Below are 13,446 nucleotides of genomic sequence, written 5' to 3'. Positions count from 1 at the left end.
GAGGGGCTGATGGGAGCCGGGGGTGGGGAGGGGGGAGGTACAGACAAGGTGGGGAAGCGAAGAAGGGAAACCATTGGATTGGCGGCAGCTTCAAACAGAGTTGCCTACTGCTGATTGGTCATCCTTAGCATTTTTAAAAATGTTTATTTCAGAGAGAGAGAGCGAGCAAGGGAGGAGCAGAGAAAGAGGGCGACATAGAATCTGAAGCAGCTCCAGGCTCTGAGCTGTCAGCACAGAGCTCGACGTTGGGTTTGAACCCACGAACCACGAGATCACGTCCTGAACTGAACTGGGACACATAGTGGGCTGAGCCCACCAGGAGCCCGGGTCATCCTTAGTGTTTTGATTGATGTTACAACCTGAGACATTTACTGGCTTAGCTTTCGGTTTGCTTAAGTAGACCTCCGAGGAGTCAGAGCCACATCAGCCTAGTGGCCTCCTTGTTTAATTAATTTAACGGCAAGGATGTGAATTACCTGGGTCATAGATCAGTGCTCTATTTCAGTCTCCTAACAAGAATCTCATTTTCTACTTTAAAAAGGTAGAGAATTGAGCCTTAAGTCTGACAAACACAACCAGAAATATCTGACAAATTTAGATTTAATTATCAGGATATTTTGTCATCCATTAACTTATTACCATGGCCCAAACTACTCTACCTGGATAGATATGTGATTAATAAATTACATGTAGTTACAAAACACGTTTTCATCTTGGTCCCTCTTATAAAAAGAGGAAGAGATTTTCTTAAACCAGTAGTTTTTTTTACCTGAATCTTCAAGATATGCAAATGACCCCAATTCTCAACTGCCTGTTGCAGGGTAGAATTGACATTTACGTGCATAATTTTTAATTTCCTAAGACCCACCCACCCAAACTGTTTTGTTTGCGGCAAAACAATTAGGACAGAAGGTGTTTCTGGAAGATTAATTAGCGATTAGTGGGCAGAGTGGATGACCTCCAGCCATCAGCAAGTGACATTTTTCCCTGGCTGTTCACCCATCACAAATCATCAAATGATTTGACCCTAATTATTATAAGAACCAGCTCCAGGGGAGATTGTTCTTGGTGGAGGATTCTGTTTTTCACATTTTGTTCACCTATGAGTCATTATGGATTTGAATATATTAATACCTGTTCCTGGTCTGAAATGGAACAATTAAGCATTCCAACTGATATCAATTATTTTTCAAGAGGCAAATGAAACACACGAATTTTACAAAATAGCTGCCACATTCAGCTGCGGTTAGTTCTAGAAGTGTGTGTGTGTGTGTGTGTGTGTGTGTGTGTGTGTGTGTGTGCTGGGGACGCAAGGCAAACAAGCGGTGCTAATGGTGTTGGATGGCTTCTGGAGCCAGGATGCCGTGCTGCCAAAGGCGCTGAGCCACTCATCACTCAACAGACAAGGAACAGAGTCCCCTTCTTCACTCTGTTAGCATCGCTGGGAGGTTCGGACAAAGACCAGAACCATTTCCTAATGATCTGGCAGCGCGACCAGATTTGGCACAGCTCCCGCGGCCACGCGCCCAGCTGAGAGCAGACCCCTCGGAGCTGATGTGCACTGAGCAGGGGGCGCCTCAGCCTACACCCACCACCTGGCCAGCAGTGCAGGGGCCTCGCCGGGCTCGGGCTGAGAGGACGCGCGTGCTGGTCCCCAGGCTCCGGTGTCCACAGCCCTGTGAGACCCTCAGCTGGCACCACATTCACCCTCCCTTACCTGTGCCGGACAGAGAGCTCCCGGACGTACAGGCCGCGCACCGGGGCTGCGGGGCGCACAGGTGCGGGGGGGGAGGGGAGTCTGCAGGAAAACGGGGGTGCGGAGCCTGGTGACCCACGCTCGGGCAGCCTCACCAGGCGGGCGCCATTTGTGTGAAGTGCCCGTCGCTTCTGTGCCACGTTGTCACACACCTAGCCGCTGCCCACAGCAACAGTTACAGGGCTTAAGTCCCAGGGGGGTTGGTGGACGTGGTTTCTGGCCGCCAGGTTTCGGTGGCTCGGGGCCCCCTTGCTCCACCTTCAAAGGCAGCAGAACTGCGTCCTCAGATCCTCTGGGGACTCTTCTGCCTTCCTCCTCTGCTTGGAAGGAGACTGGGCTCACCTGGACGACCCGGGTGCTCTCCCATCTCAAGGTCAGAGGCTTTCCCGTCTCAAACGGGTCAGACCCCCGTTTGCCACATAACCTGATACATTCTTTGGGCTCATCATTCTGCAGCCCCCTGGCTTTATACCCATTTAACAGACAAGGGGATAAACAAGAGATTGATTAACTAACTTGCCCAAGGTCCCCTTCTGTCAGGTAGGGGGCCGGGATGTACACCCTGGTGGGTCCGACTCCTCGTCCAAGCAGGGGCAGCCTCGCCAGCCTTCTCGTGGCTGGGAGCCTGTGAGGGTAACACATGCGTCCCCGTGCCCGACACACCCACAGTCAGTGCAGGTGGCTTTCTCCTTTAATGCCGCTTTGTCCCCGACTTGCGACAGAGGGGCACGGACGTCACTTGGCTTCAATTACTTTGTAAACATTTTAGTCATTTATATTCAGGACAGATGTACGGTGATAATGATGTTCATTCTGCCAAGTAGGACACAGAGCCGTCTCTGGGAGCCAACACAGCTGTGACTCCCCAGGCTCTGTTTGCCCAGGGGCAGCACGCAGAGCCCTGAGCCGAGGTGGGACCCGGCGGCCGGGCTCAGCGACTTGTCCTCCCTCCAGTGTGGGCGTCCCCTGTCCCCAAGGGTCAGGTCACAGAGCCCCCGCCCCAAGCAGAGTTCACTCGTCCTGGCTATTTGGGAGGGACGCTGACCTTCACACGGGACCTGGCCCCACACCCCACAATGCATGGGGGCCCCTCGCCTCTGCCTCCTCTTTGCAGGATGAATGATCCAGACCCTAGATGGGGCAGATGAGCGGGGACAGGCCATCCCTCCAGGAAGCAAGGTCTGGGAATCTGCTGAACTCCTAGTAGAATTTTCTGGCAGCCGGGACAGGCCGGCCCATGGGCATCACAGTGGGGATCCTCACGGGGCTCTGTGACAGTCACCTCTCAGAGTCTGCAGCTGGGTGGCCAGGACGGCAGGGCCGAGGCTCAGCCAGGTTCCGCTGCCCCGCTGAATTCGTGCTGATGCGGGGCTGTGTCCTGTCCATGCAGCTATTAACCCGGAGAGGCTGGAAGAGCAGTTTTCAAAGTACTTCCCCCGGGAACTGAATGCCTCAAGCTGTCACCCCCCGCCCCAACTGTGGACCCAGGAATGAAGGAGGGAGGGAAGGAAGGGGAGGGAGGAGGATGCTTGTCCCCTTCCAGACCAGTCATCTGTGTACCTGGGGACTGGACTGACCAGCCCTGAGCTGGACCCCGGCCCCAGCAGGGAGCAGAAGGCCCAGGGGCAGGGCCGAGCCGTGTCGTGGGCACCGGGGAAGAGCAAAGTGAGTCCCAGATCAGTGGCCAGGGGGCTCCCTGAGGAAGAGCCCCTCCACTGCACCCCAGGAAGCAGAGGGGGCCCATCGGGGGCCCCTGTCTGGGGGAGGGGCGGGAGGAGCCTGGGCAAACTCCGAGTGAACGGGGTAAAGGGGGACGCATGAGTGTACCTGCAGTGATGGGGACACAGTCCGCCAGCCCTTCCAGGTGCCTGGCCCCTGGCTTCCACCGGACCTCCGCCCAGCAGCGTCTACACGGCTTCCGCCCCCCTAACCCCCCCAACTGGGGCTGTGTGGACCACTGCCCAGCTCAGTTCAGGCTCTTTCTCACCTGACATTGTATTTCAACACTTTATCCAGAAACTGAACACGACCTGCACACAAACAAAAAGCAGAGACCAATTTTGGTGTGAGGACGCCCCCAGCTGGTGGGGACGGTAAAGCCACAGTGCAGGGTCCTGGGTCCCCCCTGGGATTCCCTTGTGTCCCCCGTGCACACAGCCGCACCCGCCTCTGCCTGCCCTGACCCAGCCTGGGGGACAGCTTTCGTTAGTCCTGGGGGCTGCCTCTCTTCCACGTCTTGGAGGGAACGGGGGGGGGGGCGCCCGGTCTTCCCGGTGCCCCCCAAGCACCAGGCCGAAGCACAGGACAAACAATTTTTAAGTGAATGATTTGTCTGTTGCAGATTTCGTGGATTTTAGGAAGTCTCCGGGTGCTTGGTAGGGATGTCAGGTCAGAAGTGCCGTCAAGCAGAAGGACAGGCCGCTGAGCCCTGCGTTCTGTGCGTGCCCGCGGGGCAGCCCTTTACGTGGGACCCCGGTGTCTGGCCAGCCCTGATCCCGGCCCCCGGGGGCCCACACGTGTCCCACAGAGCGCTCAGGGTCCACGTGCAGGGCTCCCCCCCCCCCCAGCTGGGCATGCTGATAAGAACATCTTTGTGCACATTTATTTATCTTAGGAACATCCCTACAAGTGTTCGTACTGTATAAATTTGTCTTGTTAGAACTGCCAGGTCAAAAGGTACATGCCTTTTAAATTTTCCTCCCCGAAGATAACCCAGGTCCCAGACCCACTAATAGATTCTGATCCTGTGTTCTTCTACAAGCACCAGACACCATCCACGTTTGATTCTTAAAGCCATTCTTTGTTCAAATCGGCATTTCTTTAGCTTGACTGACATTGAACCTTTTCAAGGGTTTCTTGGCCGTTTGTTTTGTATTCCTGTGACATGCTTAGGTCTTTGTCTTTTTTATTGAAATATATGGACTGTTGTAAGTATCAGCATTTGGGCTACAGCACGATTGTAATTTTTTTTCCTCGTCTTTTGATATTTTTCCCATAAAAAGTTGGTCCTGAATTTCTTCTTATTGTACTAAAACATACATAACTGGGCACCTGCCATTGTAACCATTTTTTTTTAAATTTTTTTTTTAATGTTTTATTTATTTCTAGGAGAGAGAGAGAGACAGCGTGAGCAGGGGAGGGCCAGAGAGAGAGGGTGTCACAGACTGAAACAGGCTCCAGGCTCCGAGCTGGCAGTCAGCACAGAGCCCGACGCGGGGCTCGAACCCACGAACCGCGAGATCATGACCTGAACGAAAGTCGGACGCTTAACCGACTAAGCCACCCAGGCGCCCCCATTGTAACCATTTTTAAGTGTACGATTTGGTGGCATCAACTTCCTTCATAATGTTGTACAACCATCACTACCTCTTCCAAGGCTCTCTCTTCACCCCACGCAGAAACTCCATAACCGTAATCAGCAGGTTCCCGGGGTGTCCTTCACGCAGCCCCGGGAGCCTCCGTTCTGCCCCCATCGCCATGGACTCGCCTGCTCATATGCCTCCTGCGAGCGGTGCTGCGGGGTCCTGCCCCGTTTGTGTCTGACTTGCTTCATGAAGCTTAATGTCTTCTCAGTTTATCCACGTTGTAGCCTGTGTCAGACCTTCATTCCCGTTTCTAGCTGAATAATATTCCATCGCGTGGACGGACCCATTTTGTGTCCATTCGTCAGTTGACGGACACTTTGTTGTTGCCACTATTTGGCTATTACGAATCGTGTTAGTATAAACATCGCCACACAAATTCCTGTTTGAGTCTGTGTTTTCAGTTCTTTTGTGTAGATACTGAGGGGCGGAAATTCTGGCTCAAGGGGCAATTTTACGTTTGACTTCTGGAGGAGCAGCCGACACTTCTGTCACAGCAGTGACACCATTATACGTTCCCACCAGCAACACACGCGTCTTCTCATCCTTCTCCATCCCTGGTCGAACCTGCTGATCAAGGTTTTATCGTTAGTGTTAGTTTCGCTGCTGTGGTGATCGCCAGCACAGTGCGTGGGAAGGGGACTCCCTCTGGGTTTGGATCGGCATTTCCCTAATGGTTGAGTGTGCAACACCTTGTCACGTGCTTCTTGGCCATTCGTATGGTTTCTTTAGAGAAGATGCATTCATGTCACTTGTGTTTTTATTAACTGGGCTGTTGTCGTCTTGGTCGGTGGTAGTGCTGCGAGGCGGTAGGAGTTGATACCCACTCTGGGTGCTAATCCCTCGTCAGGTGTGTGATTTGCAAACCTTTCTCCCATTGCGTGGCCATAGTGTCCTATGATGTATAAAAGGTTTTAATTTTATGAGGTCCCTTTTATCTTTTTTTCTTTTATTGCCTGTGTTTTGGTGTCATAGGTAAGAAACCATGACCAAATCCAATGTCAACGTTTCCCCCATGTTTTCCCCCAAGAGCTTTATGGTTTTAGCTCCTCTATGTATCTCTCTCATCCAGTCAGAGTTGATTTTCCTCAGGGATGGTTTCTGTCCAATTCCTTTCTCTTGTGAATGGGCCACACTTTCCTGTTTCTTTGTACGGGTTCTAATTTTTGTTGAGAACTGCACTTTCTGGATTTATTACATGGACATCCTGGAAATCGGATTCTCCCATTCTCAGAGATTTCTGGTCCCTGCTTGTGGAGACCTGGAGCTTCAGCCTGTGAGTTTACCAAACTGTTTTTTAAATGTGTGGTCCTTGTGTGTGCCCTCTGCAGCTTCTGCTCCATTATCTGCGTGGGCAGTGAGGGCTGGCGGCTCCTCCGGGCGGCTCTGTGGTCTCATCCGAATCCAGAGCTCCACGTGCAGGTGGGGGAGCCGCCGACCCCAGGGCTCCCTGCTCTGCTGAATGCGCGACCTTCCAGGCTTGTGTCTCACTTATGAATATTTTCCTTTATGGCTTCTGGATTCTGTATCTTGATTACTCTCCTCATGATGAGACTATTCACAGCAAACAAAAAGTTTAAAATATAATCAATAGCTTTATAATTGCATGACCTCATTTTTAATGCAAAAATGTCGATTCCTCATGTCTACCCTTTGATTTCCATGAAGTGTAGACTGGAGTGGAGCAAGGGGAAGGCTCTGTCTCTTCTCCACCTTGTCTCTTATTCTGGTCCTGTCTCCCATCACCCCAGCCTCTCTGCCTAGAAGACCAGCAGGTGGCAAAACACAAGCCCACTCTTTCTCCAAAACCTGGCTGAGCGTCACCTCCCCTGGGTGCTCTGGGAAGGAGGCGCACCTTCAAACACCCTGAGGTGCAGACAGGCGGGCTCGCGGCTGGTCTGGGGTTGGAGGTGGAGCCCCTGTGAGACCCCGTGTGCCGGGGGGCAGGGGGCCAGGATCCAGTCCTGGGGTCTCAGGTGCAGGCGTCTGGGAGGCATGGAGGCTGGTACAGGGAAGGGTGGGCACGGGGCTGGCCAGGTTGAGTGTGCAGGGCTGGGTGCCCGTGGGACATTGAGGCCGAGAGGCCGGGAGGGAAGGACCAGGCAGGTGCAGGGAGGTGAGTGTGCCTCGTGGGGCAGCGGCCTAGACGGGCCGGTGGGAAGAGAGTGTGGAGCATGAAAACGGTGACTCCTTCCCACATCAGCTGTTGTCACAGATACTCTCATCTCTACACCTGGTTCTCAACCAGGAAGGGGGGCTTCTGTTCCTTAATGGATGGGAGGGGGTGGCTGGGAGCTTCCAGAACCTGACTATCTCATCCTACAGAGCCCTACACTTGACATCAAAAGAAACCTATGAATAGGTGGTGGTGGTGGTGGAGGCTTCGCTGGGATTCCAAACAGCACATCCTTTGTGGCCTTGTTCTCATGGGGGAGCCTCCCCAGGAAGGGCGGGATTTAAGCAGCCGGTGGGCTGGGGACACGGGGACCTGGGGATGCTCCACGGATCTCCATCCCCTGTACCTCTACCCGCATGGGACACGGGGCATGGGACACGGGCGCAGGGCACAGGGCACCAGAAAGTGGTCTCCTGCGCGTGATGGACACAGAATGAGAAGCAGGGCAGAAAGCAGTTGTGACGCCAGGGAGCATTTGGAAATGGTTCATCTGTCAGGACTGCAATAATAATGCTCTAGAACCATCCTGCTCCTCATTTTTCCTCTTTCCCCCTTGGAGACAGATGGGAAATGCTGAAGCACCTTTTTACATTTTCATTCCCAAAGCTCATCAAGTATTTACAAGGCCAGCTCCCTCAGGATGGAAACAGGGGGCCCGCCTTCAAAATCAGTCTGGGTTTTCGAAGCAGCCACGTGGCCAGTCGGGAAGGGCGTGCCATGTGCAGAAGTGGGAGGGTTCACTGCAGGGACACAGGCGGGGGTGGGGGGGCAGGCCTCTCGGGTCATTTGCGAGAAGCTGCAGGGACACGGGACGCAGGAGGGCTTATCGGGGGCCTGCGTCCCGAGGTGCCGGGGTGGGATTGGGTGACGCCCACCCCCCATTGCCCAGCCCCGGCTTCTCTGGACCACCTAGCAGCCTCTGAGTGGACAGCAGCTGAGGCGCCTTCTCGCACAGAAGAGTGAGGTCTCTCTCCTGCGGGAGCACAGAGCGAGCCCCAAGGGAAGGCTGCTTCCAGGATTTGAGATCAGTCTTTGCGGGAAATCGTTTCCTGAACTTCCAGCTGACCCCGCTTGGAAGTGGGGGCTGCCCGGGGTTGCCGGGGTGATGGGCGCTCACACGGCAACCTTGTTAACTTGGGTTTCCTCCAGGCGACCACAGCGACGGGTCGAGGTCCGAGGACGGCCAGGAAGACCGCAACGTGAGAACCAAGCGGAACCGGTAGGTGACGGTGCCTTTTGCTCCCGCGTCTCCTCAGTGGGCAGCTGGGTGGTGTGGGAGGGAAAGGGACCATCTGACTGGGCAACGAAGAGGCGTAACCAGTAGACAGATGCCGGGAGGACCCGGGCCTCAGCGGACAGGTGCCTCCGTGGCTCCAGGCACCTTGGACACTGGCCAGCGTCCAGCCCATGCTGGCCCTCCCTGTGCCCATGTGCTCAGCCCTGGCCTGGTGCCCGGAGCCCTGAAGGTGCTGTGGATGGAAGGTGCCAGGTGGTGCTGTGTGCTGGGGGTGAGGACACGGGGTCGTGGGCCCCGTGCTGGGGGTGACGACACGGGGTCGTGGGCCCCTTGCTGGGGGTGAGGACACGGGGTCGTGGGCCCCGTGCTGGGGGTGAGGACACGGTGTCGTGGGTGGGCCCCGTACTGGGGGTGAGGACACAGTGTCGTGGGTCCCGTGCTGGGGGTGAGGACACAGTGTCGTGGGTCCCGTGCTGGGGGTGAGGACACAGGGTCATGGGTCCCGTGCTGGGGGTGAGGACACAGGGTTGTGGGTCCCGTGTTGGGGGTGAGGACACGGTGTGGGCCCCGTGCTGGGGGTGAGGACATGGTGTGAGTCCCGTGCTGGGGGTGACGACACAGGGTTGTGGGCCCCGTGCTGGGGGTAAGGACACGGTGTGGGCCCCGTGCTGGGGGTGAGGACACAGGGTCATGGGCCCCTTGCTGGGGGTGAGGACACGGTGTCGTGGGCCCCGTGCTGGGGGTGAGGACACGGGGTCGTGGGCCCCGTGCTGGGGGTGAGGACACGGGGTTGTGGGCCCCGTGCTGGGGGTGAGGACACAGTGTCGTGGGTCCTGTGTTGGAGGTGAGGACACGGTGTCATGGGTCCCGTGCTGGGGGTGAGGACACGGGGTTGTGGGTCCCGTGTTGGGGGTGAAGACACGGTGTAGTGAGTCCCGTGTTGGGGGTGAGGACATGGTGTGAGTGTCGTGCTGGGGGTGAGGACACGGGGTCATGGGTCTCGTGTTGGGGGTGAGGACACGGGGTCATGGGTCTCGTGTTGGGGGTGAGGACACGGTGTGGGTCCGGCAGGTCTGGGACTGGAGTTGGGTGCCTCTTGCTTGCTTTGTGATGGTGGAGGAAGTAATTCCACCCTGACCTGATTTCCTACCTGCACGAGATTGGGGAAGGTCCCAGTGGCAGCATAAGGTGACAGCGGATGGGGCGCGGCCGTGTGACTGTGGTCACATCAGCGAATGCACAGCTCTCATCCTGTGGCTGCAGTGCGGCTGCACACATTGGTGGGGACCCACCTCTGACTGCTACCTCTTGAGTCCCTCCTGCTGGACCCGGTCTGGGGCTCCTTTCCTTCTGAGTGCTACACCCAGGGTGACGCTCGGGGCTGTGTGTCTGCGCCCCGTGGAAGGGGGCATTACAAAATGAGCCTTAGAACCTTCAGGAGGTGCAGACGAGCCCAGCCCCCCACTCTGCTCAGGCAGGAAAAAGGCTCCCATCTGAAGTCCTTCGGAAAGGAAAGAGATTTGGCGGCATCACTGGACAAAGACACAGCGCTAAGAGCTTTGCTGTGTGGACACGGAGGCAGATGGCCGGGTGGGTGGCCTTCCGCCTGCCCTCCGGGGCTTGAGGGCGTGGGAGACGAGGGAAGGCATTGGCTAAGACTCCAACGCCAGCTTGTGAAAATTGGTGTTTTTTAAACTGCATCACAACGGAAGTGTGACCACTCTAGTGGCCAAGAAAGGTCATCCTCTGTCTGTCTGAGGAAAACAGGCCTCACATCCTGACCCATTTGTCCTGGTGAAAACCACCACCTTGTCGCCATTTTTATACCACCCAATTCTTCTTTTTTTAAAATTTCTTAAAGATTTTGTTTTTTAAGTAATCTCTGCACCTAACACAGGGCTCGAACTCAGGACCCTGAGATCAGAAGCCGTTTGTTCCACCGACTGAGCTGCCAAGCGCACCTCTGTCACCCAAATATTCTTTAGCCTTCTGTCGTATAAAGACTTGAAAATATGCTCTCAATATTATTTCTACCAGAAAACCAGTGCCTTAAGGGTAAGACTCTGCAGTGACACCTGTCCGCGGCCATGAAGGAAAATGCCATCTCGCCTCAGAGCCCGTGCCCTTTCCAGGCTCTTCAGCCCTTAGGGGTGGCTTCCTGGCAAAAGAAGGGGGTCAGAGGGAGGGGGAGGGAGGGGAGCGAGCGCGGGGCACCGGGCACTGACACCTGACCCCCAGTGGGATGGGGCTCTTCTCTGGGGCAGACGGTGGATGAACGGGGTTGGAGATGAGCACCTGCAGCGTCAGGGCTGTGTGGCCCCCAGTCCTGTTGTGTCAATGCCTTTGGGCCCCTCCCTGTTATGCGCCCCTTAAAAAATCATTTTGATGGGGCGCCTGGGTGGCTTAGTCGGTTAAGCATCCGACTTTCGCTTAGGTCATGATCTCGCGGTTCGTGGGTTCGAGCCCTGCATCGGGCTCTGTGCTGACTGCCAGCTCGGAGCCTGGAGCCTGTTTCTCCCTCTCTCTCTGACCCTCCCCTGCTCACGCTGTCTCTCTCTCTCTCTCCTAGAAATAAATAAAAAAATTTAAAAAAAAAATCATTTTGCTGACCAGGGCCCAGGCATATTGTAATTGTAACTGATCACAGAACTTTCCAGAAACACTGCAGGGAAGGGTGAGTGGTGTCCTCCCAAGACAGGGGGCTGTCCAGGTGCGGGATGGCTCCTTCCTCGGACGAAGGGGATCAGGGCTGCAGGTCGGCGCCAGAGGCTCCCTGTGGCCCTGGAGTGCCGAGCGCCACCCCCCCACACACACACCTGTCTCCTGCCTGCTCGTTAGAAAGTCATCTTGGGCCTCAGAGGGCACTTGCATGCCCCACAGTGGGTGGAGGCCAAGTGCCTTCCGCGGGGCCAAGGGCTCCGGGAAAGGAAGTAAAGTGTCGTGTCCTTATTTTTATGTTCAGACCACGGGTATCAGCCAAGCCGGCGTCTGTCGGTCTTTGCACAAATGGATGCACGATTTTAAAAACCAAATGATCTTCCTGAGGCACCAGAAATATGCAGATCCAGCCACCGTCTGATGATGCTGAAGTTGGGTTGGAGGAGGCGTTGGATAGGATCCAGAGTAGCTGGGACATCTGCCCACACGTGGCCCCGTTTCACTCGTGTTCCCATGGACTGTCCTTGAATTCTGAGCAGCTGGCATTCAAGTAACGTCAGAACATTAATGTCGGTTTTAATCATCTGAGTGACTTCTGCGACTGAGCACCAGCTTGGGCACAGACCCAGAGGCCGTGGGCATCGCTGCCCCGTTTCCGCCTGCGGACTCCGTCCCCGGCCGCCTGGGTCCCTGTCCTGGCCTCCACGTTCTCCCGCTGAGCTCTGGGAGGAAATGCTTCCTCTGTAGTGAATGCAGCTGGACTGGGGATCTAGAATATTCCACCCATCTTGGTCATTCATCTCTGAGCCGTTTATACAAACCTCGCATTCTGTTTAGAAGCCTCACCCCTGTGCAGTTTTTCCAAACTCCCCCCACAGCCCGATCAACGTGCTGTTTGCTCAGAGCTAATGGCCCTGGGCCACCAACCACCAGCATCATCTGTGTACCATGTCTGACTTTGGGAAAGTTACTGTCAATAAGTCCAGGCTTTTCTCAAGCTCTTAACTGCTTTTGTGTGTTTTTAATTGGTGGATTCTGGCATATATACTAAGAGAACTAGCCTTCAGAGGACCTGCTGAAATCAGTCCCTTCTGACCTACTTCCTTTGTATAACTAGTAGAATTTTTTTGCCATCAAGAAGCGTGTCAAATCTACCTACATGTGTGATTCACCAGCAGCCACGTTCAGGAAAAAAGGGAATAAATCACATGCTCAATGTGGACATTGCTCTCTCTTCCTGCACTTCTCCCAAACCCTGACACAACTCATATACATTTTGCACACTCTTCCACAGATAGAATTAGATCAATTATTCAAATAATTCAGGTCTAAATGATGCTTTCCCCAAAACTCCCTGGGAAGAGAAATATGTCACAGTGACAGACTTTCAAATTACTACAATATTTTATTTTATTTACTTAATTTTTTAATGCTTATTTATTTTTGAGAGAGAGACAGAGAGAGGCAGAGCATGAGCAGGGGAGGGGCAGAAAGAGAGAGGGCAAGACAGAATCTAAAGCAGGAGACAGAATCTGCAGCAGCTCCAAGCTCTGAGCTGTCAGCACAGAGCCTGATGTGGGGCTTGAACTTAGGAATCGTGAGATAATGACCTGAGCCGAAGTCACTTAACCGGCTGAGCCTCCCAGGTGTCCCTAAATTACTCAAATATATTAATTGACCTGGTGAACGCCATTTCAAGTGCCCTGTTATTTACTATTTAGTGGAATGTGGTCATGACACCTGATCCTATGTCTTCCCTGGGAGCGAGCAGGGACTGCATCTCCCCGTTTCCTGCGGCAGGATCTGTTCTCTAGTTCAGACGTGCTTTTCAAATATGTGGTCTATTTTAAGAACTTAGGATTTATGGCAAATAATTGAATGGTACTATTTCAAGGATCCAGCAAAATCCGTTCTGTAGTTTAAACATCAGCATGGAATTATCCGCCAGACATGTTAGAGAAGAAATCGTCAATGGTCTGTATGGCATTTAGGCCTTTCATCATGTGCCGGTTCTTACCACTGATGGGCTGGGGAACCCCCCTCACTAGTGACCTTCTGGGCCATGAAAGGGTGGTGCTGCTCCTTCAGTTAAAACTTGGCCCAAAGCTGTGACACAGATTTCTTATCCTGTGGGTGACCAAAAGAAATCTCTTGGCTTGGAGTATTGTTTAAGTCTAAGTTTGTAAATTTTGTGGTTTGTGAGTTTGGGGGATGCCCAGTTGATGGCTCTGGGTGGAAGGGGTGAAGTTGAGCTTAT

General features: G+C 54.3%; 1 protein-coding gene across 2 annotated transcripts in view; it reads left to right on the top strand.

Annotated features, from left to right (window-relative positions):
- Nucleotides 1-13,446, top strand: part of TCERG1L (transcription elongation regulator 1 like) — a 170,841-nt gene that overhangs the window by 125,887 nt on the left and 31,508 nt on the right. For both annotated transcript variants that reach the window (XM_077762897.1, XM_077762896.1), the window contains one exon: nucleotides 8,444-8,513. In XM_077762897.1, coding sequence (XP_077619023.1) covers nucleotides 8,444-8,513 — 70 coding nt within the window. The remainder of the gene's footprint in view (nucleotides 1-8,443; nucleotides 8,514-13,446) is intronic.

This window comes from Crocuta crocuta, unplaced genomic scaffold, assembly GCF_008692635.1.
Source record: "Crocuta crocuta isolate KB4526 unplaced genomic scaffold, BGI_CrCroc_1.0 scaffold466, whole genome shotgun sequence".
In the NCBI taxonomy this organism is placed as follows: Eukaryota; Metazoa; Chordata; class Mammalia; order Carnivora; family Hyaenidae; genus Crocuta; species Crocuta crocuta.
Note: the sequence above shows the minus strand (reverse complement) of the source record. Positions and strands in the feature narration are given on the sequence as shown.